Source organism: Gobio gobio (genome assembly GCF_949357685.1).
Source record: "Gobio gobio genome assembly, chromosome: 22".
Lineage (NCBI taxonomy): Eukaryota > Metazoa > Chordata > Actinopteri > Cypriniformes > Gobionidae > Gobio > Gobio gobio.
The window spans coordinates 37,907,278-37,933,316 of NC_137118.1; the positions used below are offsets into that span (position 1 = coordinate 37,907,278).

The 26,039-nt window shown below is 38.7% G+C and overlaps 1 protein-coding gene across 2 annotated transcripts; it reads left to right on the top strand.

The window, feature by feature from the left end:
* The first annotated feature begins 1,273 nt into the window (after nucleotides 1–1,273).
* On the top strand, nucleotides 1,274–25,536 carry git2b (G protein-coupled receptor kinase interacting ArfGAP 2b). 2 transcript variants are annotated; one of them, XM_079804304.1, is made up of 20 exons: nucleotides 1,274–1,496; nucleotides 2,709–2,842; nucleotides 6,035–6,147; nucleotides 6,234–6,339; nucleotides 6,886–6,972; nucleotides 10,929–11,059; nucleotides 11,151–11,245; nucleotides 11,338–11,383; nucleotides 11,585–11,636; nucleotides 11,745–11,817; nucleotides 11,925–12,022; nucleotides 12,114–12,225; nucleotides 12,301–12,443; nucleotides 17,440–17,592; nucleotides 17,674–17,883; nucleotides 18,079–18,168; nucleotides 18,893–18,975; nucleotides 19,063–19,257; nucleotides 22,516–22,579; nucleotides 24,054–25,532. In XM_079804304.1, the coding sequence occupies exons 1-20, from the start codon at nucleotides 1,442–1,444 to the stop codon at nucleotides 24,231–24,233; spliced, it is 2,220 nt and encodes a 739-aa protein (XP_079660430.1). In that variant the 5' UTR covers nucleotides 1,274–1,441; the 3' UTR covers nucleotides 24,234–25,532. The 2 variants fall into 2 exon arrangements, with proteins under 2 accessions (XP_079660430.1, XP_079660431.1); XM_079804305.1 differs by lacking the exon at nucleotides 18,079–18,168 and having other exon boundaries at nucleotides 24,054–25,536.
* The last annotated feature ends 503 nt before the right edge of the window (nucleotides 25,537–26,039 follow it).

Below are 26,039 nucleotides of genomic sequence, written 5' to 3' on the forward strand. Positions count from 1 at the left end.
CACACACACACACACACACACACACACACACACACACACACACACACACACACACACACACACACACACAAAAAAAACGATTGGACAAGCACGTGAACAGGCTTGATGTTGAGCCCTGACAGTAAGTCATCTCATCATTGTTGGGAAAATATGTGTCCAGGCAGCTGGTAGGTTAGCTAACAGTTTGACCAGAGTATGTGAATTTCAGCAGCTATTCTGACACTTGTTTAGTATTAGTTCTGATTCAGAAGGAAAGAAAATATTCCAAATTATTATGGAATATTAATTTGCCATTTGCCTCTTCTCTGACATCTTTGAAATAGACAAATGCAATAATTAATAGTATGCATTATCTGGATAAAATATAGTGAAATAGCCTAGGTCGGTTCTCAAACTTTTTATACCAAGTACCCCCTCAGAAAATATTTGGCTCTCCAAGTACCACCATAATGACCAACATTGAAATACAGTAGCGTGGTAAGCCTAACTATTCAGCTACAGCTCAGCACAGTTCAAAAACAAGGCAGTTTATTCCTAATAAGAATATTTATTGTTGTCAGCCACTAAAACATAGTAAATACACAGTTTGTACATTAACACTGCACTGCGCTTACATACAGGTAAATAAAATAATTAAATAATGATTAAATTAAAATGTGTTGTAAAGTTCAATTAAAACTGTACTTAAATGTAAAAAAAAAAAAAACTCAAAGATTAAATTAAAATGTATGTGTTTTAACATTCATTTATTTAGTGATTCCTCTGAGTAGCACTAGAGGCAGCCTGAGTACCACTACCTTTCATTTTTCACACACACACACACACACACACACACACACACACACACACACACACACACACACACACACACACACACACACACACACACACAGAAATGCTAAATTAAATAAATGTTGTTTTTTTTGTACAGGTGTGTCATTTTTCAGATCAGAACCCCGTCCCCACCCAAACCCCTGCCGCCGTCGCTGCCAAAATCTCACTCTGAACTTAGTTCAAAACTTGAGAGCCCTGTTATTTGTAAACTTAGGGTTAGAAATTATTAACCAGGGGAAAAAATCCCACAGAAAGTGATATTGATTTAAAAAACGAATTCCTCACCTTTTCTTTGGTTTGTGTTTATATAGTTAGAATACCCTCATAATAAAGGTAATGAAGAATAGCAGACCAGCACGCGAGTTCGGTTTTGGTCGCGTCGCTCGCCTGCAGTAGCGGTGTCATGTTGAAGAACACCCGCCCATGACTGCCAATCTCCTCCTCTTCCAGGAAGTAAAAAAGGCGTCAAATAAGGAGAAACAAGGGAAACACGTCCTCCCCACATCTGCCTCTCTCTCTCTCTCTCTCTCTCTCTTTCTCTTTCTCTCCCTCCCTTATTAATGTGTTAATCACATTAATGTTTTAGATTGTCGTGTAAAACAGCTGTATGATGTCCACTAGAGCGCGAAACAGAGAGGTCTGCGCAGACTGCAGCGCGTCCGGTAAGATTAACAAAACAAACACGAAACAAACGCAAACAGACAGTGTAACGTTATATTAGATCTTGCAGGGTTTTATTCAGACAGATGTTTATAAACCGAATTTATTTGAGATTATTCTCAAGCAAACACTGTAATAATACGCACGGATATTGTTGTCTGAATGAAACATAACGCGGTTAAAGGACAATCCCGATATTCCCATTGGAAAATACCGCAAACAGATGATGTTCAGGCCCTCGTTTTTAAAAACTCATTTTTACATTCAGATCAACCAATGAACTAGAGTCTCTCAATTTCTACTGTGAGCTAAAGACGCATCTTTAATTCATTAAGAAGGGAAGACCGTAGTATAGCATGGTAACCACAGTTTTCACCAGAATCACTAGTTTCTGTTATCATAACGGTTATTGTTATTTATTATAATATTTTTTTTTTACTTAAATAACTTTTTCCCCCTCAAAATTCTCATCAAAAGTAGTGTACGTTAAAATCAGTGACATGTTTAGTCAGGAAATAATTGTTTATTAATTAATTTATTCCTAATTTTATATGTTAATTTTTTTACAGCCAATATCCACACATATTAGTTTGATTTGTAAGTATTACGATAATCAATATGCAGAACTGGTTATTTGTTTTGGTTTTATTTGTATATTTTGACACGAGTAACTATAAAAAATGAATCTTTAGCAAGAAGTCCAGAAAAATTATACCTTTTTAACAATAACTATTAACTTATATTATTATTTTGGCTATTATATGTATGTAGCGTTGGTTTGCGATCCAACTGGTCTACATGATCTACATTAATTTACATCTGTATTTTGGATTGTATATCTGACTATTAAGTTTTTAAAAAGCTGTTGTTAACCTGAAAATGAATGGCTGTAAAAATGTGGGTCATTATGTAAACAATGTATTAAATAAGTTCCTTCTTTGCTTCGATGAGAGTAGAACTTAAATTCTGGTGATCATGTTCTTCTTAATTATTTGAAAATCCTGTGCTTCCATGGAAACTACGAGCACATCTGGCCATTTGAACAACATGGCTGTACATCACATGCTCGCCTCGGCGTATACATTTGCTTACATTTTTTGACAGTAGTGGGTAAGGAGGAAGAATGAATAATGTCAAGATCTGCCTTTTGAGGGGGGTTTGTAACTGTGATGTGCAGTAATTGAGTCCCAAAGCTTTTCTTTTCTCTTTCTTAGATCCTCGTTGGGCCTCGATCAATCGTGGAGTTCTGATCTGCGATGAATGCTGCAGTATTCACCGAGGTCTGGGCCGCCACAGTTCTCAGGTCCGGCACCTGACCCAAACAATGTGGTCCACCTCACAGCTACAGGTGAAGACCCATGCTGCATGCTCTAATGTGAAACCGCTTTGCATGTTTCCTGAGGTTCATTAAAAGGAAATGAGGCATTGTATCTCAGTTCCTCAAACAGAAATAGAACCCAGTGGTCTGCATGTCTTCCTTCGTCTGCCTCCTGCACGCACCGCAACAGTGTTCATTTTGACAGCAAATTTTTATTTAGTTTTAGTCATAGTCTTTTAACTATAATGCCATTTAATTTTAGTCATAATTTAGTCACCTGAATTGTTTTTAGCTTTAGTCTAGTTTTAGTCGACTAAATCTACAGTAGATTTAGTCAAAGTTGCAGTCCGTGACTTTTTTGGGTTAAAAATTATCCAAAATAAATTTGAGCAAGTACATAACCAGCCAGTGTTCAATTCACGCGATCAACAGACCGTCTGTGTACTCAATGCTCATCACTGCAGCCTTTCATGTGATAGGAATAGATCATAAAATAATGCTATAATCCACACTTTGACGATTCGTTCATCTCGACGGCTGTAATGGTACATTACATGTGTTACAAAGTTCGTAGAATAAGGTGGAAGAAGACAGAGTCGACGTGACTGGGACTGTTTATTCAGAACTCTCAGATACAAATAAGCTCGCGCTAACAGCACAGCTCCCTCAACAACTCAGTACAATAAAACTTCCTCCAGCTCTCCGTGGTTCACGAGTGCCCTGTCAGTCTCTCTATCTCATGCATGCAGTGCGTGCGTGCAGTGCCTCGCTTAACCACGCCCCCCCGCAACATAATCTAACACTCATTTCAAATGCAAAGATGTCAGCCAATCACAACAGTGGGCGTTTTCACTGAAGTCTCACAGCAGACACGCCCCTTGAAACAGGGCATTCAGCCAGAGGGGTAATAACAGTATAGAAAAAATGCCTTTTATTTCTAAATTATGACATTTTTTGATGTAAAAATCATACTAACAATATAAGTACACCTCAGGAAACATTATAAATAATAGAAAAATGCCATGCCATGGGACCTTTAACGAAATGGACGTATGCGCAAATGTGCATCTTGCGTCTTGTCATGGCATTAGCGTGTTTACATCTGTTGTGTCTAATATGAATAGACCCAAGCCACACTTTTAACAGACTTGGATCGTCTTTCATCCTTTCTTGCATTGTCTTGAGCCTTCACTTTGCCAATGATATGCTATATTATTAGTAATCTGGATAGCCCACAGTCATTATGCTAAATCATATCGCCTTCTGCTGGATGTAAAATGCTCTGTAGTAGCCTACATTTTGTCATTTTAGAATGATAAGTTCTACTTCTGAAGTTATTTTGGTGAAATGAACTCAAAAGTAATACAGGAGTAATGTAACGCATTACAATTCGGAGACAGTAATATTATAAGGGAAGAAATTACTTTTAAATAACAGTAAAGGCCCTTTCACACCGGACGCGTAACGAAAAAGCGAAGCGGAAAAAGCGAATATTTCGTGTGCGAATAGTTCGCGTCAAAACCATTCACATCAGCCGCGACGCGAGTTTGCGATGTTTCAGAGCTCCAACATTCCAAAGCATTCGCGACGACCGCTGAGAAAACACGGGCACTTCATCATTTAGTGGAAACAAGCTTTTCATTTTCTTTAAAAGACAGAGAAGAAGGTTTTGGGTGCACCCAGTCTAAAGAACAGAGAGTCTGAAGGGGAGTATAATAATCTACAGGAGCTAAAACTTTATCATGGCCGGTTCCGCACTTACTTTCGAATGCCCGTGGGATAATCTGAGGAGCTCCTCCAGAGACAGTAGCACCACATCTGACGAGACACACACACACTTCAGGAACCATCGATCCGGAGCAGCCGTTTCCAGCTATGCTTCCAGTTGAGTCACAATGTAAACATTTAAGTGCCACAGTCGTACTGACAGAAACACATTCACTTTCTATAGTCGCGGACACAATTAGGTTAGAAAAAAAATCAACGTATTGATTATAATGTCAATCTGTAGCCTGTAGTGGGCAAACACAGCTGCAGCTGTACAGCTGTTAACATAACTACAGCTGTAATCTCGTGAGAAATGCGATACCTGGCAAAGGTTAATGTTGATTGAATGGCTAGTGACATCAACTGGACATTTCGTCACCTTTGTTTCCTTGTATGTGATTGGTTTAAGTCTTTTCTGTCGCTGCGAGTGTTAAAAAAAATCGACATTGAAACGGAAAAAAATAAACGTTGTTTTTTCGCCGCAGCACATTCACGTTCAGTGTGGAAGCACTCATTACACAAACAGCTGATCAAAAAATAAAACAATCGCGCGTCAAAATCGCGTCCAGTGTGAAAGGACCTTTACAAGTAATCTATAATGTATTACAGTTTAGAAGTAACTTGCACAACACTGCACAAAACTGATGGTTCTGTACGTACCTCGGTTTTGAAGTCACGGTTCGGTACAGCAGTTTTACAAAATTGCTTTTTATTTATTTTTATTAAACAGTGGTTTACTGAAAAAATTGTATCTGTCCTTAAATTAATTCAATTATAACTAAAAGTTTCTTAAAGATAATGCTATTAACTATATAGGGAGCCCGTACTTGCACTTGACTATAATATTAAAGGTTAACAACAGAGCCCAAACTATTAGCCTATATTCAGTTGATATTTATTTTTAGATATAATAATCAACACTCAAATAACACATTGTATGCAAACTTATAAACTTCACATATTGCAGTTTTTACATTAACTTAAAATTCAAATTTTAAAATTTAATTTTAAAAATGTTTTTTCTCCAATTCGTTGTTGAAATATAATCATTTTCATTTCATTTTTAAACATACATTAAATAATCAAGACAATGTTTTCCTCAAAAAACTTAATTTCTTTTCGACTGAAGAAAGAAAGACATGAACATCTTGGATGAGATGAGGGTGAGTAAAATATCAGGAAATGTTCATTTTGAGGTGAACTTATCCTTTAAGAACATTCATGTGTGATGACACGGAGCGAGTTTACATAATTTCCAGCATATTACCAGAAGAACTAGACAAAAAAAAGCATTAGGCTAAATTCAGATCTGTGGTTAATTGTGCAAGATGCCACAAATTCCGTCTTGACACTTCTCATGTGTTGGAGTCACAGGAACACCACTGTAGCATTTTATGTGTTCATTTCTTGCCTCAAAGTGTAAGTTGAGGTGAAGTGTTTGCTGTTTATCCACAGATGGTGAAGTCCCTATACAATAATGGAGCCAATTCAATCTGGGAACACAGTCTTCTGGATCCATCTTCCATCATGAGTGGAAAACGCAAAGCCAATCCTCAGGACAGAGTCCAGTGAGTCCCCTATATCATGACATTTAGAGCCAAGTGAGTCTCTCAGCTTAAACATGCTCACTTTATCATTTACTTCTCTCTCTCAGCCCCAACAAAACAGATTTCATAAAGGCTAAATATCAAATGCTGGCATTTGTTCATCGAATGCCATGTAGAGAAGATGATAGTGTCACTGCCAAAGACCTCAGCAAGGTAAGAATGTTATTTAATAAAAATGAATTAAAGGGATCGTTTACCCAAAAATGAAAATTAGCCCATAGTTTACTCACCTTCAAGTCATCCTGGGTGTATATGACATTCTTCATTCAGACGAATACAATCGGAGTTATATTAAAAATGTCCTGGCTCTTCCAAGCTTTATAATGGCAGTGAATGACCATTTCTGTTTTGAAGTCCATAAAAGTGCATCTATCCATCATAAAAGATATCCATACGGCTCTGGTGGGTTAATAAAGGCCTTCTAAAGCAAAGCGATTCACTGCCATTATAAAGCCTGGAAGAGCCATATATATCCGAATGTATTCGTCTGAAAGAAGAACGTCATATACACCTAGGATGACTTGGGTGAGTAAATCATGGGGTAATTTTTATTTTTGGATGAACTATCCCTTTAACTGGACTGGACAAGAGCCTCTGAGATGAAAATGAGATTCAAACGAGTCCTATCGAAGATCTACATCTGATGTGGTCTTGAGACCAAAACCACAAAATAAACCATGAATTCCCCATTGTTTTCAGCAACTTCACTCTAGTGTGCGAACCGGCAATTTGGAAACGTGTCTGAGGCTGTTGTCGTTGGGAGCGCAGGCTAACTTTTTCCATCCGGTAAGTTTCAAAGGCCATAAGGATATTGCAAAAAAAATAAATCTGTTCTAGGTAATTAAATATTTAAACAACATATTGGAAACAGTGACTATACCAACTTTGAAACTGGAAAAAAAGCCTTGTGATTATATCCAAATTGGGACAGATCATAGTCCAAGATAACTGGGGCCTATACCATGAAGTGGTATATGTTTAAGCTTAGTTTGTTCTAATCCTGGGTTTTAGGAACTATTTAAAGTGGTTTGGCTTTTAGCTGTGTTCATCTCCATAGTAACTTGGGCAGGATTTTATGATGCTTTATGTTCTGGATAAGACCTCTCAAACTGAAATGGGACCAATCAGCTGTTAGCAAAGTGACACTTCTGATGCAATAAAGTCACTCCCCCTGTTTTTACTCCAAATTAAAGGTCACTACAGAGCAAATGGTTTTTAAAGACTAAAGCGTCTGGCTTTTAACAATGCTTATTTATAATGATAATAATTTTGAATGATTTAGATATCATTTATGTAACTATTATACCATTAATCAATTACACGTGTCATTTTTAATCAATCATTTATAGGTACTTAGTATTATATAATATTAAAAAAAATTACAATTGAATATAAATAACCTATATACAGGGAGTGCAGAATTATTAGGCACGTTGATTTTCTGATCATATTTTTTTTCCAGGCACATTTGACCAATTTCAAACCACAGTAATCCTAATAACTACTATTGATTTAGTATTTAATAATGTATAAGTGATATATAATTGTTCATGAAGGCTGGAAATGAAAATCACCTTATATTCAGGTGTGCAGAATTATTAGGCATGTTTTCTTTTACAGATAAATTGAGCCAAAAAAGAGATTTAACTCAGACTGAAAAGTCAAAAAGTATTAAATGCCCATGAGAAGGATGCAATACTAATGCAATACTAGACATTGCAGTTAAGGCGTGACCATTGGACAGTGAAATGCTCGTTGGGTCAGCAGGATCTGACAAAAACAGGTGGTGAAGAAAAGACACCTGTTAACTGCAAAAGAATTAAGAATTAAGGTGAAGAATTAAGGGTGAAACCATCAGGAACCCTTTAGTCTCCAGCGCCACCATTTTCCAAAGCTGCAACCTACCTGGAGTCTCCAGAAGTGCAAGGTGTCAGGATCTCAGAGACTTCAGTTAGGTAAAGAATCCTAAAAAATGACCCCCACTAAATAAGAATCATAAGCTGAAGTGTTGTAAAATACATGAAGCCTGCTTTTTTATAGGCTTTATATGTTTTATAGGTTGAGAATGACTCTTGAAGTCCGTTTTGCAGAGATGGACTAAAAATGAACTCCCAAAACGTACTGCCAGATTCTGGCAGATGAATTCTTCAAACAGTGGTACTAGAGGATGTGGTGCTGGTCCTTCAAGAGTCATTCTCAACCTATCTGTCCATAAAGCCTATAAAAAAACCTTCTTCATGTATTTTACAACACTTCAGCTTGTGATTCTTATCTAGTGGGGGTCATTTTTTAGGATTCTTTACCAAACTGAAGTCTCTGAGATCCTGACACCTTGCACTTCTGGAGACTCCAGGTAGGTTGCAGCTCTGGAAAATGGTGGCGCTGGAGACTAAAGGGTTCCTGATGGTTTCACCCTTAATTCTTCACCTTAATTCTTAATTCTTTTGCAGTTAACAGGTGTCTTTTCTTCACCACCTGTTTTTGTCAGATCCTGCTGACCCAACGAGCATTTCACTGTCCAATGGTCACGCCTTAACTGCAATGTCTAGTATTGCATTAGTATTGCATCCTTCTCATGGGCATTTAATACTTTTTGACTTTTCAGTCTGAGTTAAATCTCTTTTTTGGCTCAATTTATCTGTAAAAGAAAACATGCCTAATAATTCTGCACACCTGAATATAAGGTGATTTTCATTTCCAGCCTTCATGAACAATTATATATCACTTATACATTATTAAATACTAAATCAATAGTAGTTATTAGGATTACTGTGGTTTGAAATTGGTCAAATGTGCCTGGAAAAAAAATATGATCAGAAAATCAACGTGCCTAATAATTCTGCACTCCCTGTACAGGTCATTCCAATTAGCTTTAAAATCAGTAAATAAACCTATAAACAATTACTACATGTGAGCTTAAATGTTCAATTCTCTCTATATACACTCACCTAAAGGATTATTAGGAACACCATACTAATACTGTGTTTGACCCCCTTTTGCCTTCAGAACTGCCTTAATTCTACGTGGCATTGATTCAACAAGGTGCTGAAAGCATTCTTTAGAAATGTTGGCCCATATTGATAGGATAGCATCTTGCAGTTGATGGAGATCTGTGGGATGCACATCCAGGGCACGAAGCTCCCGTTCCACCACATCCCAAAGATGCTCTATTGGGTTGAGATCTGGTGACTGTGGGGGCCATTTTAGTACAGTGAACTCATTGTCATGTTCAAGAAACCAATTTGAAATGATTCGAGCTTTGTGACATGGTGCATTATCCTGCTGGAAGTAGCCATCAGAGGATGGGTACATGGTTGTCATAAAGGGATGGACATGGTCAGAAACAATGCTCAGGTAGGCTGTGGCATTTAAACGATGCCCAATTGGCACTAAGAGGCCTAAAGTGTGCCAAGAAAACATCCCCCACACCATTACACCACCACCACCACCAGCCTGCACAGTGGTAACAAGGCATGATGGATCCATGTTCTCATTCTGTTTACGCCAAATTCTGACTCTACCATCTGAATGACTCAACAGAAATCGAGACTCATCAGACCAGGTAACATTTTTCCAGTCTTCAACTGTCCAATTTTGGTGAGCTTGTGCAAATTGTAGCCTCTTTTTCCTATTTGTAGTGGAGATGAGTGGTACCCGGTGGGGTCTTCTGCTGTTGTAGCCCATCCGCCTCAAGGTTGTGCGTGTTGTGGCTTCACAAATGCTTTGCTGCATACCTCGGTTGTAACGAGTGGTCATTTCAGTCAAAGTTGCTCTTCTGTCAGCTTGAATCAGTCGGCCCATTCTCCTCTGACCTCTAGCATCAACAAGGCATTTTCACCCACAGGACTGCCGCATACTGGATGTTTTTCCCTTTTCACACCATTCTTTGTAAACCCTAGAAATGGTTGTGCGTGAAAATCCCAGTAACTGAGCAGATTGTGAAATACTCAGACCGGCCCGTCTGGCACCAACAACCATGCCACGCTCAAAATTGCTTAAATCACCTTTCTTTCCCATTGTGACATTCAGTTTGGAGTTCAGGAGATTGTCTTGACCAGGACCACACCCCTAAATGCATTGAAGCAACTGCCATGTGATTGGTTGATTAGATAATTGCATTAATGAGAAATTGAACAGGTGTTCCTAATAATCCTTTAGGTGAGCGTATCTACTAAACTAACTTCATAACTTTTACTTGCATTGACTAATACATTTTTACAAAGTTGTCCTCTTTCATAGACAGCTCTTTTCTTCTTCCTGTGTAAATTTGTTTAAATTCTTAATATTATTCAATAATGTAATATTCTGCAGAAGAGGGAAGTGAATCTCCGTTTCACTGATCCACAACATGTGATTGGCTGTTCACTACTGATGTCACAGCTAAACTCCTAAACTCAGGATCAAAGCCTGAGTTGACAGTGAAAGCTGATGATCAGCATCATGGGACCAACAAAGCCTGAATCGATTGGTTTGGTTTTGTCAACTCGAAACTAATCCTGTAACCCTGAGTTTGTTAAACTACCATCATGGTACAGGCCCCTGATAACAGGTCAATTTTGGCAAATAGTGTTTTTTACATGACAGTTTAGATGGATGCCTTCATGTTAATCTATTGCTAAAGTGGAGACAAGATGTAATTATTTAGCTTTATTTGCTATTTATTCCATGCGCTCCATAGCAGGAATTAAGCTTTAGGGTCCCTGACTGAATTACTCCAATTTATATCATTTTGTTTTCCTCAGGAGAAAGGAAATACTCCATTACATGTGGCAGCTAAAGCAGGACAGCTGCTACAGGCAGAGCTGCTTACTGTTTATGGAGCCGATCCCGGAGCACCAGACAGTTCTGGGAAGACTCCTGTTGACTACGCCAGGTGAGAGAGATGCAGATTTGAGGGATCAGTACAAAGATGAATCATTTTCAATGATGGTTGACGTTCTGTCACCTGTTATGTCCCACTATAGGCAGGCAGGACACCAGGAACTCGCAGACAGACTGGTGGAGATCCAGTTTGAGCTGACCGACAGACTAGCGTTCTATCTGTGTGGAAGAAAGCCAGGTCAGTCATCAGTGTCTCTGTAATAACATAGCACAGCATGTACCTCAAAGACTTGAGACCCTGAAAATAAAACGGCTTCTTGTTTTTCTCAGATCATAAAAGCGGGCAACACTTTATAGTTCCTCAGATCGCAGACAGGTAGGATAAAGCTCTCTATTGTATCATACCTGTTGTTTATTCTGTTTTTGAATTATTAAAATGCTTAATTGCATAATTTGTTTTATTTGCTGGCTTCATATGGATAAGAAATGTGTAAGTATGGAAATGGCACTCGCATGTCTTGCTAGAGTAAGTTATGGTCAGATGATGACGGCTCTCTTCATTTTATGTTACATACAGCAGTCTTGACTTGTCAGAACTGGCCAAAGCAGCAAAGAAGAAGCTTCAGTCTGTAAGTTGTACAGTACTGTTTTTGTAAAGTTTTGTAAACCTTAGTTTGTCTCCATGCATGGTGGTTATTCCATCATCTGATTTGACACCTAAAATTTGCTGATTTCAGCTCAGTAACCATCAGTTTGAAGAACTAGCCATGGATGTTTATGATGAAGTTGACAGAAGAGAAACTGATGCAGGTTAGAGAAGCGTAATAGCCTGATATCCGTCCATTTTTCTCTCAAAGTGCAAATTCTGATTTTTTTATCCTAGCGTTTTGAGTGGTGTCATTCTTTTGCTATTGCAGTCTGGCTTGCAACTCAGAACCACAGCACCTTGGTAACTGACACCACAGTTGTACCTTTCCTCCCTGTCAATCCTGAATATTCTTCCACTAGGAATCAGGTACATTGACAAAGATGCGCATACACCTTTTAAAGTTGAGTTGGTTTGATAATGTTTGAGTTTCCCTCTGTTCGTGGTATTTATGTTGCAGGGACGTCAGAAACTCGCAAGGTTCAATGCACATGAGTTTGCCACGCTGGTTATTGATATTTTAACTGATGCCAAACGCCGTCAGCAAGGAAATTCTCCTGATAATGTCAAAGGTGATGAAAGGTTTTGGGTTTGTCATGAACCGTATGATGCATAAAGTTCAACTTCCACCATTTGTTTCTGCCCAGATAACGTGGAGTTAATTCTGAAGGACATTGGGAACCGTCATGGCAGTGAAAGTCCTGAGATGGACCAGCCTGATTACGACAGTGTGGCATCAGATGAGGATACAGAGCAAGAACCAACATCTGGAAAAGATGAGAGGACCAAGGTACATTGTCGAGGTTCTCTGCGTGCGTAGTAGCAGGCCTGTCATTAACTGCGATATTTTGTCCCAGGAATAATTATGATTTAATGTTGTCATTTTAAATTGTTATTTCTCCAAATAATGAAAATTCTGTCATTTACTCACCCTCATTTCGTTCCAAACCCGTAATACTTTCGTTCATCTTCGGAACACTAATGAAGATCTTTTTGATGAAATCTGAGAGCTTTCTGTACTCTCCATAGACAGCTACGCAACTACCATTTTGACACTTCAAAAAGTTCATAAAGAGATCGTAAAACTAATTCATATGAATTGAGCGGTTTAGTCCAAATTTTCTGAAGAGACACGATTGCTTTTTATCATGGGTCTTTTACCGGGGGTCCGCAGCGGTACTGCAGGGGGTCCGCCAATTAATATTTGATCAATTTTTTGATAAAATATTATAATATGGGAAAAAACATCACAGTCAAATTCAAATATGAGCACCCTGAAACAAAAGCAGAGCACCCTCCGCTGATTCTGTAATAGCAGGCCCGGTATTTGGACAGGACTTGACAGATTATTTTACCTGACTCGTGAGCTTGTCTCTAAGAGAGACGAGCTCACGGAGGCATGTACAATAATCCGTCAAATCCTGAATAAACTAGCTAGATTTCAGGCATTTATGTAACATCTAATTTGTGTATTATGTTAAATAAAGTTTACTAATTACAGCAGGCAAGTATACTTTACCTGTGCACGCCGTTGTCTCGTCTCCCCACGTCTCACCTCAGATGCGCTGTAATGGCGATCCTGCGCGCAATTCTCAAAACGCCCACAAAATGGCGCCGTTTATCGGTAAATCCGATATTACAAAACCGATATCCGATTATGGTAAAATGCTTAAATACCGGGGAAAATATCGGTAAATCGATATATCGGTCGATCACTAGTATCAACTGAGCGTGTTTTTGCTTCCTTTCGAGGGTGCTTAGCACCCTCTAGCACCCCCGTAGAACCGGGCCTGTATAATAGGGCTCGGGCGCTGCGTTGCATTCTGGGACGTGGCGGCCATGTTGATGGCCTCGCGAATGTAAACATACAGCAAATCGAACGAGGAGAAGCAGAGTTGGGAGAAAGAAAAACTATGTTAAAATCCCGAAAAGGATGTGGAATTTACCGGGATACGTTAAATAGGGAAGCCAGGGACCGGTATATGGACAAAATTGGAACTATTAACGGTTTGGATTCATATGAAATTTGCAGTTCACAAATGGATGGGTTCAGGAGCTGCAGATCATGAAGCCTATGTAACGTTAACCTTTTACCTTGAAGCATTCTGCACCGTTCTGTGTTCTCGGGTTGCACTACTTGCAAATAAACACTGAAAAATATCTGATTGTGTGACACTTCTTGCTTTTGCACATTATACGGTTATTGCGATTGTGTGACACTTCTTGCTTTTGCACATTATATTGATTTAAGTATATTTATTTTGAAGATTGTGGGTATGGATGCAACAGACACTTATGGCTGTATTTAATGCACATTTATTTTATTTCAACGCTAGGGCTCATGTTTGTCAGAGCACAACATACATACACAATCTTATAGAGGAACGTCCTTGCTTGGCAACACCATGTGAATCGGTACTTTATCTGACAAAATAGTGTACTTGTTGCGGACGGTTACAATCACCCTTTCCACGTGAATTCGGAGGTGGGCATTTTTTCTTGTGCTCCCCACATCTCTTGCATCCAGCTGACAGCGTTCTTTACCTCGGCACACATAAGTCCCACACTGTCCTTTATGTCAAAGCCGCGATCAGCCAACACCATATCCCCAGGTAACAGTTTGTCTTACAAGCGCGATCCAAGCGAGCCGATGACTCTTTGTTACCTCGGATAGTTGCGTCTCCAAGCAGGAAAGAGGTGGAAAGTTAATCCATTTTCGAACTTTTTCCCATGGCGATTATGTGATCTAGTGTTACACCCCACAATGCAGCAACGGTTTACCATGGTTTCCAATAATAACGCCAAATTAAGACACACGACTGAGAGGGAGCACGTCTATAAACAGTGCGCAGTAGTCCGAGTAGCAGCAAATGAGGCCATCAACATGGCCGCCACGCAAAGTAATGACGTCATACGCCCGAGCCCTATAGTATAATATTATTGGCGAAACAGATTTGGCAAACATTGCATTTGAGTTTGCGCTCTGGAGAACCTGAAATGTTCCATTTACAGCGTGTTTTGCAGCTGTGAGAAATGTAGGCAATCATTGACATGCTTGATAATCTCTGGAGCGCAATGGCCAATCAGAGGTGTTTAAAGGGTTAGTTCACCCAAAAATGAAAATTCTGTCATTAATTACTCACCCTTATGTCGTTCGAGACCCGTAAGACCTCCGTTCATATTCGGAACACAAATGAAGATATTTTTGTTGAAAGCTGATGGCTGAGAAAGGCTTCAGATAGGCCTCCATTGGCATTCAGTACACTTATACTCCCAAGACCGATAAAAGGCACTTAAAATGTCGTTACAAAGTCCATCTCACCACAGTGACTCTACAATAATCTTACGATGCGACGACAATAGTTTTTGTGCGCAAAAAAAAATCAAAATAACACCTTTATCCAGCTTGTTATTGCCTTCCGTGTGTGCCTCCACGACGCATGCGCGAGAATATGACGTAGCGCCGGGGTTCGGGAATCCATGAAATGCACACTCTAACCCCATTTTGAGCACTACGCCGAGACCTAAAGCACGATCAATGTAGAATCCAACAGCTGAGATACGCGCGTCTTCCTCTGATTGTAAACAAATCACTTCTGGGTCATCTGTCCGAACGCCGGATCTGCGTCATATTCTCACGCATGCGTCGTGGAGGCACACACGGAAGGCAGTAACAAGTTGGAAAAAGGTGTTATTTTGATTTTTTTTGCGCACAAAAACTATTGTCGTCGCATCGTAAGATTATTGTAGAGTCACTGTGGTGAGATGGACTTTGTAACGATGTTTTGAGTGCCTTTTATCCGTCTTGGGAGTATAAGTGTACTGAATGCCAATGGAGGCCTATCTGAAGCCTTTCTCAGCCATCAGCTTTCAACAAAAATATCTTCATTTGTGTTCCGAATATGAACAGAGGTCTTACGGGTCTCGAACGACGTGAGGGTGAGTAATTAATGACAGAATTTTCATTTTCGGGTGAACTAACCCTTTAAGTTAGAATCCACTCACCAGACTTTTTAGTCAGTGCAGAGTTCTGCTCGATCTCGTGAATTCTCTCTTTAACAAAGACATGATGTAAGTAAGAGATTCATTATTCAGTGTAGACAACTTTACCGATTTTGATGGAATGCTGTGAGATCGCGAACTGAGATGGGTGACAGCTTAATTGTGATTGTAAAGTGAGCGCTCTTTCGAAGCTATATAGCTATAATCCATTGAATAAAAGTATTGTTTTTCTTGTACTTATCGATGAAAATTCGTGATTATGTGCAGTGATGGGAATAACGGCGTTATAGATAAACTTTCAGTAACGAGTAATCAAACCAATTACTGGTTCTCCCGTTACAACGGCGTTAGCGTTACTGAGGAAAAAAAACGCGGCGTTACTATAATTGAGCTCACTGAAGCGGTTTTCATCCGAACAGGCTCTCTCTCAGTCGGACCTGCAACGTTTTTTTTTCTCTGGGTCACTACTTTTCCCTCGTCGAGGTGAAAGGTAAGAATGTTTATGTAACGTGTAACTTATGCCCAGAAAGAAAGAGTCTCTCCACGGCGGTGGCAAGTAATTCTAATCTAATGAAGCACCTCACGTCATCACATGCCGCCACAAGATTAGTGGCTAAAAACCCAGGTGATAACTTGAGCTCCACTTGCAAAGGAGTAGTATAGTACTGATAATATTTACACTATAGTATGCCTACTGATAATATTTACAATAATGTATTGAATTTGATAGGTGTCTCTCACATTGTCCCACAGCAACATTACAATAGTGTACATTAATGTACAATATTTTATAATAATAATTTATTCTATTTAGTGTCCAATTCATTCATTTAACATGTTTAATATTGGGGTCATCCAATATTAAGTAGGGTTACTTTCCCTGGCAATTAGTTACTTTTATAATGATGTAACTCAGTTACTAACTCAGTTACTATTTGTAAGAAGTAACTAGTAACTATAACTAATTACTTTTTTAAAGTAACGTGCCCAACACTGATTATGCGTGATTCACTCGCTCTCGAAATTGCAGTTGACAGTGATAACTGGCACAGGACAAAAATATGGCATGTCAAAATAAATTATAAGACACGATGTAAATGCAGACTAATAGGTTGAAAAATATCTGTCTGTCTAATAACCTAGTGATTTGATTCTTAATTGTCCATCTCACAGTAAAATTAAAATGTTGTTTTAGTAAACTTAAAACTAAAGTTTAAGTAAATGTTTAATTGTCCATCTGATTAGTAAAATAAATGTATGACTCTGCAAAGCAATTAAAATAATTTTTAACAACTGCAAACAACTAATGAATTATGCTGTTTATTATGATGCATCAATCTCAATTTTAACAATAAAAAGTTAAATACAGTCATGCGTGCAACAACAATGTGCATAGTTCTGATCTACTGTCTTAACATAATATAACTTATTCTTAATCATAATAATATAGTTAGTTTCTATTAATATTGAAGCATATATGCTTAATATGTAGCTCTGTTTGACACATTTTGTATCGTGTGTGTGTGTGTGTGTGTGTGTGTGTGTATATATATATAATCTCATTACAGAAACATAAAAAGTGAGTTAGTTTAGGGCAGCTATGGCACAAACCTTACATTGGGCGGTGGTCTTAATAAATTTGTTAAGCAAGTATGTTTATGTGTATAATCATTTATAATTTTGACCGAGGTCACGTCCATATATGGTGTCAATATAGTAATTATCGTGACAGGCCTGCGTAATAGTGTGTGGGATCTAATCTAATCTGTAATCTTTCTTATCAGAGCTCAGAGTCCTCAGACTTGTCGGACAGCCCGATCACTGTTCAGGAGTTCATGGAAGTGAAAAGTGCCCTCAATGCCTCTGAAGCAAAGATCCAGCAGCTCCTCAAGGTCAACTGCCATCTTAGTGACGAGTTAAGACTCATGCAGAGCAAGGTAAGTGGTCAGATCACACTCCAACACTCCATCAATGCCGTACATGAAAGTGTCTGACTCCGCTTAGTGTCTTCATTTCAGTTAAACTCCCTCCAGAATGAGAACAGCACTCTGAAATGGCAAACTCCAAACAGTTTGGCAAGGTCGCAGGACCTCCCGCACAGAGCACCTCCACGCGGCTGTAGGGCCATGTCGATGTATGAGACTGGCTCTGGTCTGAGGCAGTACCACCCTAGAGGAGAGACCGTCCACCCTGACACAACTCTGACTCTTCAACCACTTCCATCCAATGTAAGTACAAAATGAACCAGCGCCAGAGTTGGTTTTAGTGCTCCCGTTTCATTATTTCCTTGGTTTTAACTCAGTTGGTAACCCAGTGAATCATCACTTCAGGTATGATTTGATAACCCCTCTTCTCTTTTTGTGCATTCATAATAAAAAAAAAATCCCTTTGCCCACTCAAAACATAATCTGAACCCTTTCTAGATTGGGAAGGGTCCATCGGTGACTGCCTTCTCCTCCCTTCCCACGTTCCCCTCAACTCTGTCCTGGTCCTGGGATGAAATAACCCAAAGGGTGAAGTACCTGCTCAGTGAACAGGCTGTTGGAAGGGCTTATCTTCTACCTGTCCCCCCATTCACTCAGTGCATGAACCTCAGATCTGTCCAACCAATGGACAACGTGTTCCTCAGCTGGATTACTAACTTTTAAAGCGTATACACAGCGAGAGACGCCAGCCATTAACATTACTCACCACTCTGCTTGATGTGTGAAGCAGTCACTGGCTCTCTGAAATCTCAGACCTGAAACATACTCTATGCAAGTACGTGAATGCAAACGCTTCTAGCTACACAAGTTTGATGTCGCCCATCATTTGAAATGCATGCTTTTTTTTGTGCAGATGCTTTTATCGAAAGTGATACATTTAAAAAAAATCTATTTTATCAGTTCATGCATGCCCTGAGAATTGAACCCATGACCTTGGCATTGCTGGTGGACCAACAGTTTGAAGAAAATCTTGTTGAGCATTTTAAATTTAGTTTAATGTGTTTATAGCTAGCTACCTGAATAACAATGCAGGGCAGTTAAATAGTATTTACAACGTGTTGGCCAAGCGTCTGCGTTTGACTGCTAGCGCAAAGTATGTTTCTGGCCTTTACAGCTCTGTTATGCTGATGTTTTGATTCTACACCAAAAGCATGATTGTTTGCTGTCTCTTCAAGCTTTGAGTACGCTCCAGTTGCCACTAGCATTCCCCGGTTTAAGCAGAAAGCTCACTTTGACTCTACTCCTGTTTCAGGGATCCACCCTAGACGCCCAGAGCGGCATGCCAGAAAGTGACTATGATAATGCCCTGAACCACATTGAGATGGAAGAATCTGGGTTTGTGTCTTTGCCTTTTGTTGTTTGAAAACATATATATTTTAATGTCTTTTTTGTAAATGTGGATGCTTTCTACCCTCCCCTCAGGTCAACACTGAGTAACTTCTCCAGGGCGAGTGGCTGGCCGGGTGACGGGGCGGTGCAGCAATCAGAAAACCCATCTGAGGGCGGCGAGTGTGATTCGACTCTACCGTGCACAGAGGACGTCATCAGCAAAACAGAGCTGATCACTAAGAACATCCAGGAATTACTCAGAGCTGCTCAGGAAAATAAACATGAGAGGTAAGAAAATTTGTCTGGCCTTCGTAGTGCTGGGCGGTATACCGGTTCATACCGAATACCGGTATTTATTTTTGTTATGATATGAATTTTGATGATACTGCTATACCGGTATATGTCGCTTAAACAACGGCTGGAACGTGGCGCGGCGCGGCGCAGCACGTCACTGTTTGAGAGGGGTCCCGTTTCACTGTTGCACTGTAGTGAGAGCACAGCTGAGATTGCATCACAACCTATGGTAAGTCCGAAATGGCCCCCCCAAATGCCTCATTCACTATTCCCTACATTATCCACTTATATTGTTTACTTGAACGAGTGAATGAAAACGAATGAGTGAATTCGGACAGCCGTTGTGTGTACATTGGATGTACGCTCGTCATTGCGGTGCAATGTGAGATTGAATGAGTGCACTCAACGTCCCCTATGGTTTCGGACACCACTACAAATGTCTGCTCCCTCAAATAATGCCCTATTAGAGGTTATAGGGGGTGATTTCGGATTCAGCCCTTGATTACAGTGGAGATTTCGAACTACACGCGGTGCACGAGAGAGAGCGGTTTCTGCGCGGTAACTGCTTTATTCTTTCTGTGTTAAACTGACGTGTGTCGTTTGTTCAGAGAATGTAGTGCTCTTAAATGTATTTAAAATATCCTTACACCCAATGTTCCCTCTAATTTCTTTTCTCGCTGAGCAAAACTTTTCTCTATTGGGCGGACATTTTGGTCACCTGAGCAAAAACATTCTTTACCTGTACAGTGTATGTAAATGCACACAAAAAAAGTGGTTTCATCATGCAGTTGTAACTTTTAACTTTAATGTGCCATTTCTATTTTATTTAACCATTGATGTAACTTAGTGATATAATAAATAAAATTAAAAAGTTACTAAATTAAGCACATTTTACAGTGCTGTTAACTGTAGTCTTCTTTACCAAGAAATACTATTAAAATCTCCCCCAGGACAGTTCAATTCTTTATAATATAATTAATATAATATGAAAATAATTAAGCAGTTACACTGAAATGGTTCTTAATGTATTTTTGTACAGTCATTTATTGGCGACAGGCAGCATTAAACCATCTATATTAAATGTTTGTTTATTACTTATGAATTTCCAAGATTTTCTATATCAGGGGTTTTCAAACGTTTTAATGGCAAGGATCCCAAACAATCCCCTTGTGAGATCAATTCTTTATTAGGCTTACACTATAATACAATTATAATAGCCTATAATATAATATAAAAACTAATGGAAGTATTTAAACTGATAGTGTATTATATCAGTTTAAATGCTTCAATTTGTAAAAAAAAATAAAAAAAATAACTGAAGTAATTAAATAGATCTAATAGCTAAATATGTTCAGGGGAACATGTGAACTCTTTTATAGTTATCTAAACATAACTGAAACCCAAACCACACACACATCTATTTAAACTGATGTGTGTTACTTTGGTGTTTAGAGTTTGCATGCTACACTTGTGGTGGGTGTAATTTTCTGTTTTGTTACCGTGCTGTGTCCATCATCTGTTATTTCCACCACTTAATCAAGCCACTCTTCTTTAAAACATGATGAGGTTTTATTCCCCGTCTTTGCGTTTCTCGTTGCCTCTCATTTTGAGCTATTTGGACCGCAAACACGACTCTGCGTGCTCACACGTGACATAATTACATCATTGTCTTTCTATGAAACCTTTAAACCGCACCCACCGGTTCTAACACAATAGCGATACTAACTCTGTAGCGGTAGAACAGAGCACTGCAATTATTTCTGTTGCAGGTATGTTTTTTTTAATGGTTGTTGTCTCCCCACAGCATCATTTTGTGGGGCTTTGCAAATCTGTATTAATTCTAGTGTGGAATTTTTCTACAATATTCACTCGTCATGACTGTAAAATAGGGCATTCTAGTCAATCTACTGCAGTATTTCCTCTCTCAATTAGTAGAAAATGTGGTTAACACCTGATCATGCGTAGGGAAAAAAAATACTGTCATATACCGCAAACCCGGTATAATTTTGAAAAATACCGTGATATAAATTTTTGGTCATACCACCCAGCGCTAGGCCTTCGTGTGGCGACAGCCTGGGTAGGTTTATTGGTGTGAAAGGACCCATTCTCCAGTCGGAGACTCCAATGGCTCAGCCCTGGTGAGTGACACAGTGTCTTTTTTGTCTGTCAAGCAAGTGATCGGATTGTGTCAGCACAGCTGGGATATAACAACACATGGCCATGGTGGAGGGATACGTGTAGATTCACAAATGGCTCATGTTTTGTCTTTTTTGCTGAGTTTACTGCATGCAGTATGTTCAGTATTCACATAAGTATCAGAAACAGTCATTTGGATCCAATATTCTGAACACTGGGAGCCTTTGTTGTTCAAATTGCACTGGCATTCAGTCTCAGGTCAGTGTTGATCATTATGCATTCATGGGAGAATGATACCATAGGTTAGCATTTCACTCACCCAGATCTGCTCTTCAGCTCTCCTTTCACAGCGCAAAACAAGTCACATGATGCTGTGGTGTCAGGGCTTTTTTTTTTTTTTTTACCACCAAGACCCACTAATTATCACAAAGGACTTTTCTTACCCTTGTTTTAATTCTGTATTTCTAATTAATATGGATACTTGAATCATTCTGATTTGTTTTCTTTATTTGAGCCTGAATTGGGTCCTATTTTGTACAATGCTTTTGTGTGGATGATTGGAGCCAAATTTGGTCTACTTCTCCATTTTTCCCAATTTTTTATAATCAAAAATTAAAAGCATATTTGGTAACACTTTATAATAACTACACGCTTTGAAGCATTAGTTAAGCATTAGTAAATAGATAATTCATCATTTATAAAGCATTAATAGACATTAATAGGCAGTTTATAAATACAGCTATAAATGCTTTATTCTTGATTTATAAGCATATCTATGTGTTTAATAATTGTATTTTCATACTTTATAAATGATCAATTTATCATTTCTAAATTAAGTATTACCTTATTTACAAACCAGTTATTTAGGAGTTGTCCGTGGTTCATATGATCATTTATAAATTTATAAATACTGGTTTGTAAATAATGTAATACTTAATTTAGAAATGATGAATTGATCATTTATAAAATATGAAAATACAATTATTAAACGCATTATAGATATGCTTATAAATCAAGAATAAGTGTTACCGAATAGGGTAATGTCATAATTTTTTTTTCATAATAATTTTAAATGACAATTGACAATGCATTTTCCATTGTTTTTCTTTGTCCAAGCTTTGTCCTGTGTTCGGAGAGAATTCTGGTAGCAGTGACAGAAATGGCTACATTATTCCCTAAGGTAAGCTTTGAGCCAATTCATAGTTTTCAATTATGTGACTGTCGCGGAGCCCTGGAGGGCAAAACGGCCATAGAACTGCAGCACAAGACTGTCAATTTTCCATCTTAAAAACTAAAATATGTGAACAGGATACAATTTTTGGGCACTTGTGATCCATATTCAGCACCTGCTGCAGTATTTCAATCACCAAAAACAGCAAGACGTTTTTTTAAAACGCTTAACGTAAAAAACATATGAGGTGAGTTGCACCAATAAGGATTCAATTAAACACAGTTTAATGCTAATCGAGGATTTGTTGATCTGGGTTTCATTGTAAATCGAGTTGTGTAGCACCACTTCATTTTAAACACAGAACTATGTAGACCGACGCCAGGCTAAAGAATTAGTGCATGTGCAACCCACGCTTAAAGTGCCTTGATGTACTACATCAGTGACATTAAAAGATCATTCAGATTACACATTTTTGATGATCCATACAGGCGAGCCAAGAATATGAACTCAACGCGTTTTCTTTACAATGGTTTTCGATGGGGAAAAACACTTAGCGAGTTATAGTCTTAATTAATATTCTGCGTTCATTTGCTTGCCTGTACAAAGTATGCAACAACAAGGTGTATATTGAAGTTGGTCTTTTAATATCACTGTCTTACTACATTTAAACGGTTAGTTCACCCAAAAATTTAAATAATGTAATTTATTACTCACCCTCTGTTCATCTTCGGAACACAAATTAAGATATTTTTGTTGAAATCCGATGGCTCAGTGAGGCCTGCATAGCCAGCAATGACATTTCCTCTCTCAAGATCCATTAATGTACTAAAAACAAATTTGAATCAGTTTATGTGAGTACAGTGGTTCAATATTAATATTATAAAGCGACTAGAATTTTTTTGGTGCGCCAAAAATACCAAAAAAACGACTTATATAGTGATGGCCGATTTCAAAACACTGCTTCATGAAGCTTCAGAGCGTTATGAGTCAGCGTGTTGAATCATGATTCGGATTGCGCGCCAAACTGCTGAAACCACGTGACTTTGACGCTCCGAGCCGCTGGTTCGATACGCTGATTCACAACATTAATGGATCTTGAGAGAGGAAATGTCATTGCTGCCTATGCAAGCCATCGGATTTCAACAAAAATATCTTAATTTGCGTTCCGAAGATTAACGGAGGTCTTACGGGCGTGGAACGGCATGAGGGTGAGTAATAAATTACATTATTTTCATTTTTGGGTGAACTAACTCTTTAAAACTTACTACAAACCTGGTAAAAATGATTGGCGGGCAATGGAGGAAAACCTTGTTTTGCCCTCCAGGAGGGCATTCCTATAATGGTGTGACGTTACATGAAAACTATGAATAAGGAAACTTTGCCATACTGGAGAATATAACCCTTTATATCTTGATTTATTATTTCTGTATCCACACCAAGCACTAAGTGGTTAATAAGGCTCTGAAATTGTCTCCCATTACAGAGGCCGTCCTCTGAGACCGTTCGCGGGTCCTTGCGCCTCTTGACCACCAGTGCCAGCCGTCTGCAGGGCGAATGTCAAAAGGCCACACCGCACGATTCCCAGCAAGTCATTCAGTGTGCCTACGACATTGCCAAGGCGGCTAAACAGCTAGTTACTGTGACTACCAAAGACAGTAACTGAGTTACTGTACAAATATCTGAGCGCCTTTCACCATGTACACTTGTATTTGCTATTATCTTGTCCAGTATTATTGATAAAACCTGTTTTTTTATGTTTATGCATACGTACACTAACATAACTTTCGAGGCACAAAGCCTTGATAATCAGCGGCCTGATTTGTATTATTTTTTTCCTAGCTTTACGGTGCCGTTTTTAAACGTAAACTAATATTTGTTTTGCTTTCCATGGTGCTAACTGATTTGTTATATCTGTACTGCTCTCGTTTGTGGATGAACAGAACATGGCCTTCATTTCCTACCTGCACATTTCAAATATACCACGTACGAAGTTTAAGTGAGACAAAACCTTAATCTTAAGCGGCTATTATTGCTGAAATTCAGCTGGTGCGGTAAGTATTTCTGTCTTGAAATCCAGCTCACTCAAAATGTGACCGTGTTGTAGTTGTCAGGACACACAATGCCTCATTTCTTGTGCAATAAATACCTTTAGCCTCGCTGCAAAATCCTACCTTACCCGTCCTGGTGTTGCCATTGTATTAAGTATTCAGAGTGTATAGTCTTTTTATGAAGTGCTTTAGTGTGTGAGCTGTTATACCTCATTTGTGTGTATGCTTGGGTGTCTATTATACACTTAAATATATAGTCTCTCACACATGCAGACATGTCACCCTCTGCTCATGATTTGTCATGTTGTTTATTTTCACCCTTAATAGTTTTCCTTAATTTGTGCCTCATCGCTATCCAGTTCAAATGATTGTTCCTTTGAATTACTTTCAAGATGCAGTCTTTGCATCCCAGACATGTGTGTGAAAGTTTTCATACGTCCAGGGCATCAAAAAATGTCAGAGTTTATTCATAGACAACTGCAAAACAAATTCCTTTGCTATGAAGAATTCACTCAGTCTGATGTTTTAGGGATGCTCTTGTGCTACCTTGTGTGTCCAAAAGATGTGTTCATGTGCTGCCTTGTCTGAAATAATACAAATAACACAAACAATTGCCTAACGGCCACCAGCTGCTGTGTTAGTGATTCCGGTATTATGTGGTATCGCTTTGTATTATTCAGTACATTGTATTATATTTATATAAAAGTTATACATGTAAGCTGCTGGTTGTCAGTTATGTATGCAACTAATTCGGTGCGAGTTTGGCCTATTTCCTGCTCCAGTAACTGGTGGATGTGTACGCACTTACCTGCTCAATTCGGAAGGTCACATCGGCACATTGGGATATGCATCATGCCATTGATGCTGCTTCACTGAAAGTCTTGTTACTAAACATAATAAATTAACTGTACTCAAGCTATAGCTTGTCATTATTTCTATGCATGTACATTAATTATTTGCATGAAAAATATAGTTGCATGAAATAGTTTTTGTTTAATTACAATTATTGTAAGTATATCGTATTATGATATCTAAACTTAAAGTGATAGTTCACCCAAAAATGAAAATTGTCATATTGGGGGGGGGGATACAATGTGGCTTCTCAACTGTTACTAGTTAGGCTACTGACATTCTTCAAAATATCTTTTGTGTTCAGGTTTAGAACAACTCGAAGGTGCTAAATGATGACAGAATTCCTTTAAGCTGCTCTGTTGTTCTTCTCACAAGGTCTATATGTAAGGATTTAAGTGTATATATAACATATTGAATTATTTAAAAACGTGTATAGCATGTCATTTGTCAGTAGGAAGGGTGTTTAAAATGCTGGCATGATTTATTAACGCTGTGGCCTCACTGCGGTGACTGACTGAACTCCCTTTTTTCTTCAGTCGGTCAATTTGTCAGTGGCTCTCCCTCACCTG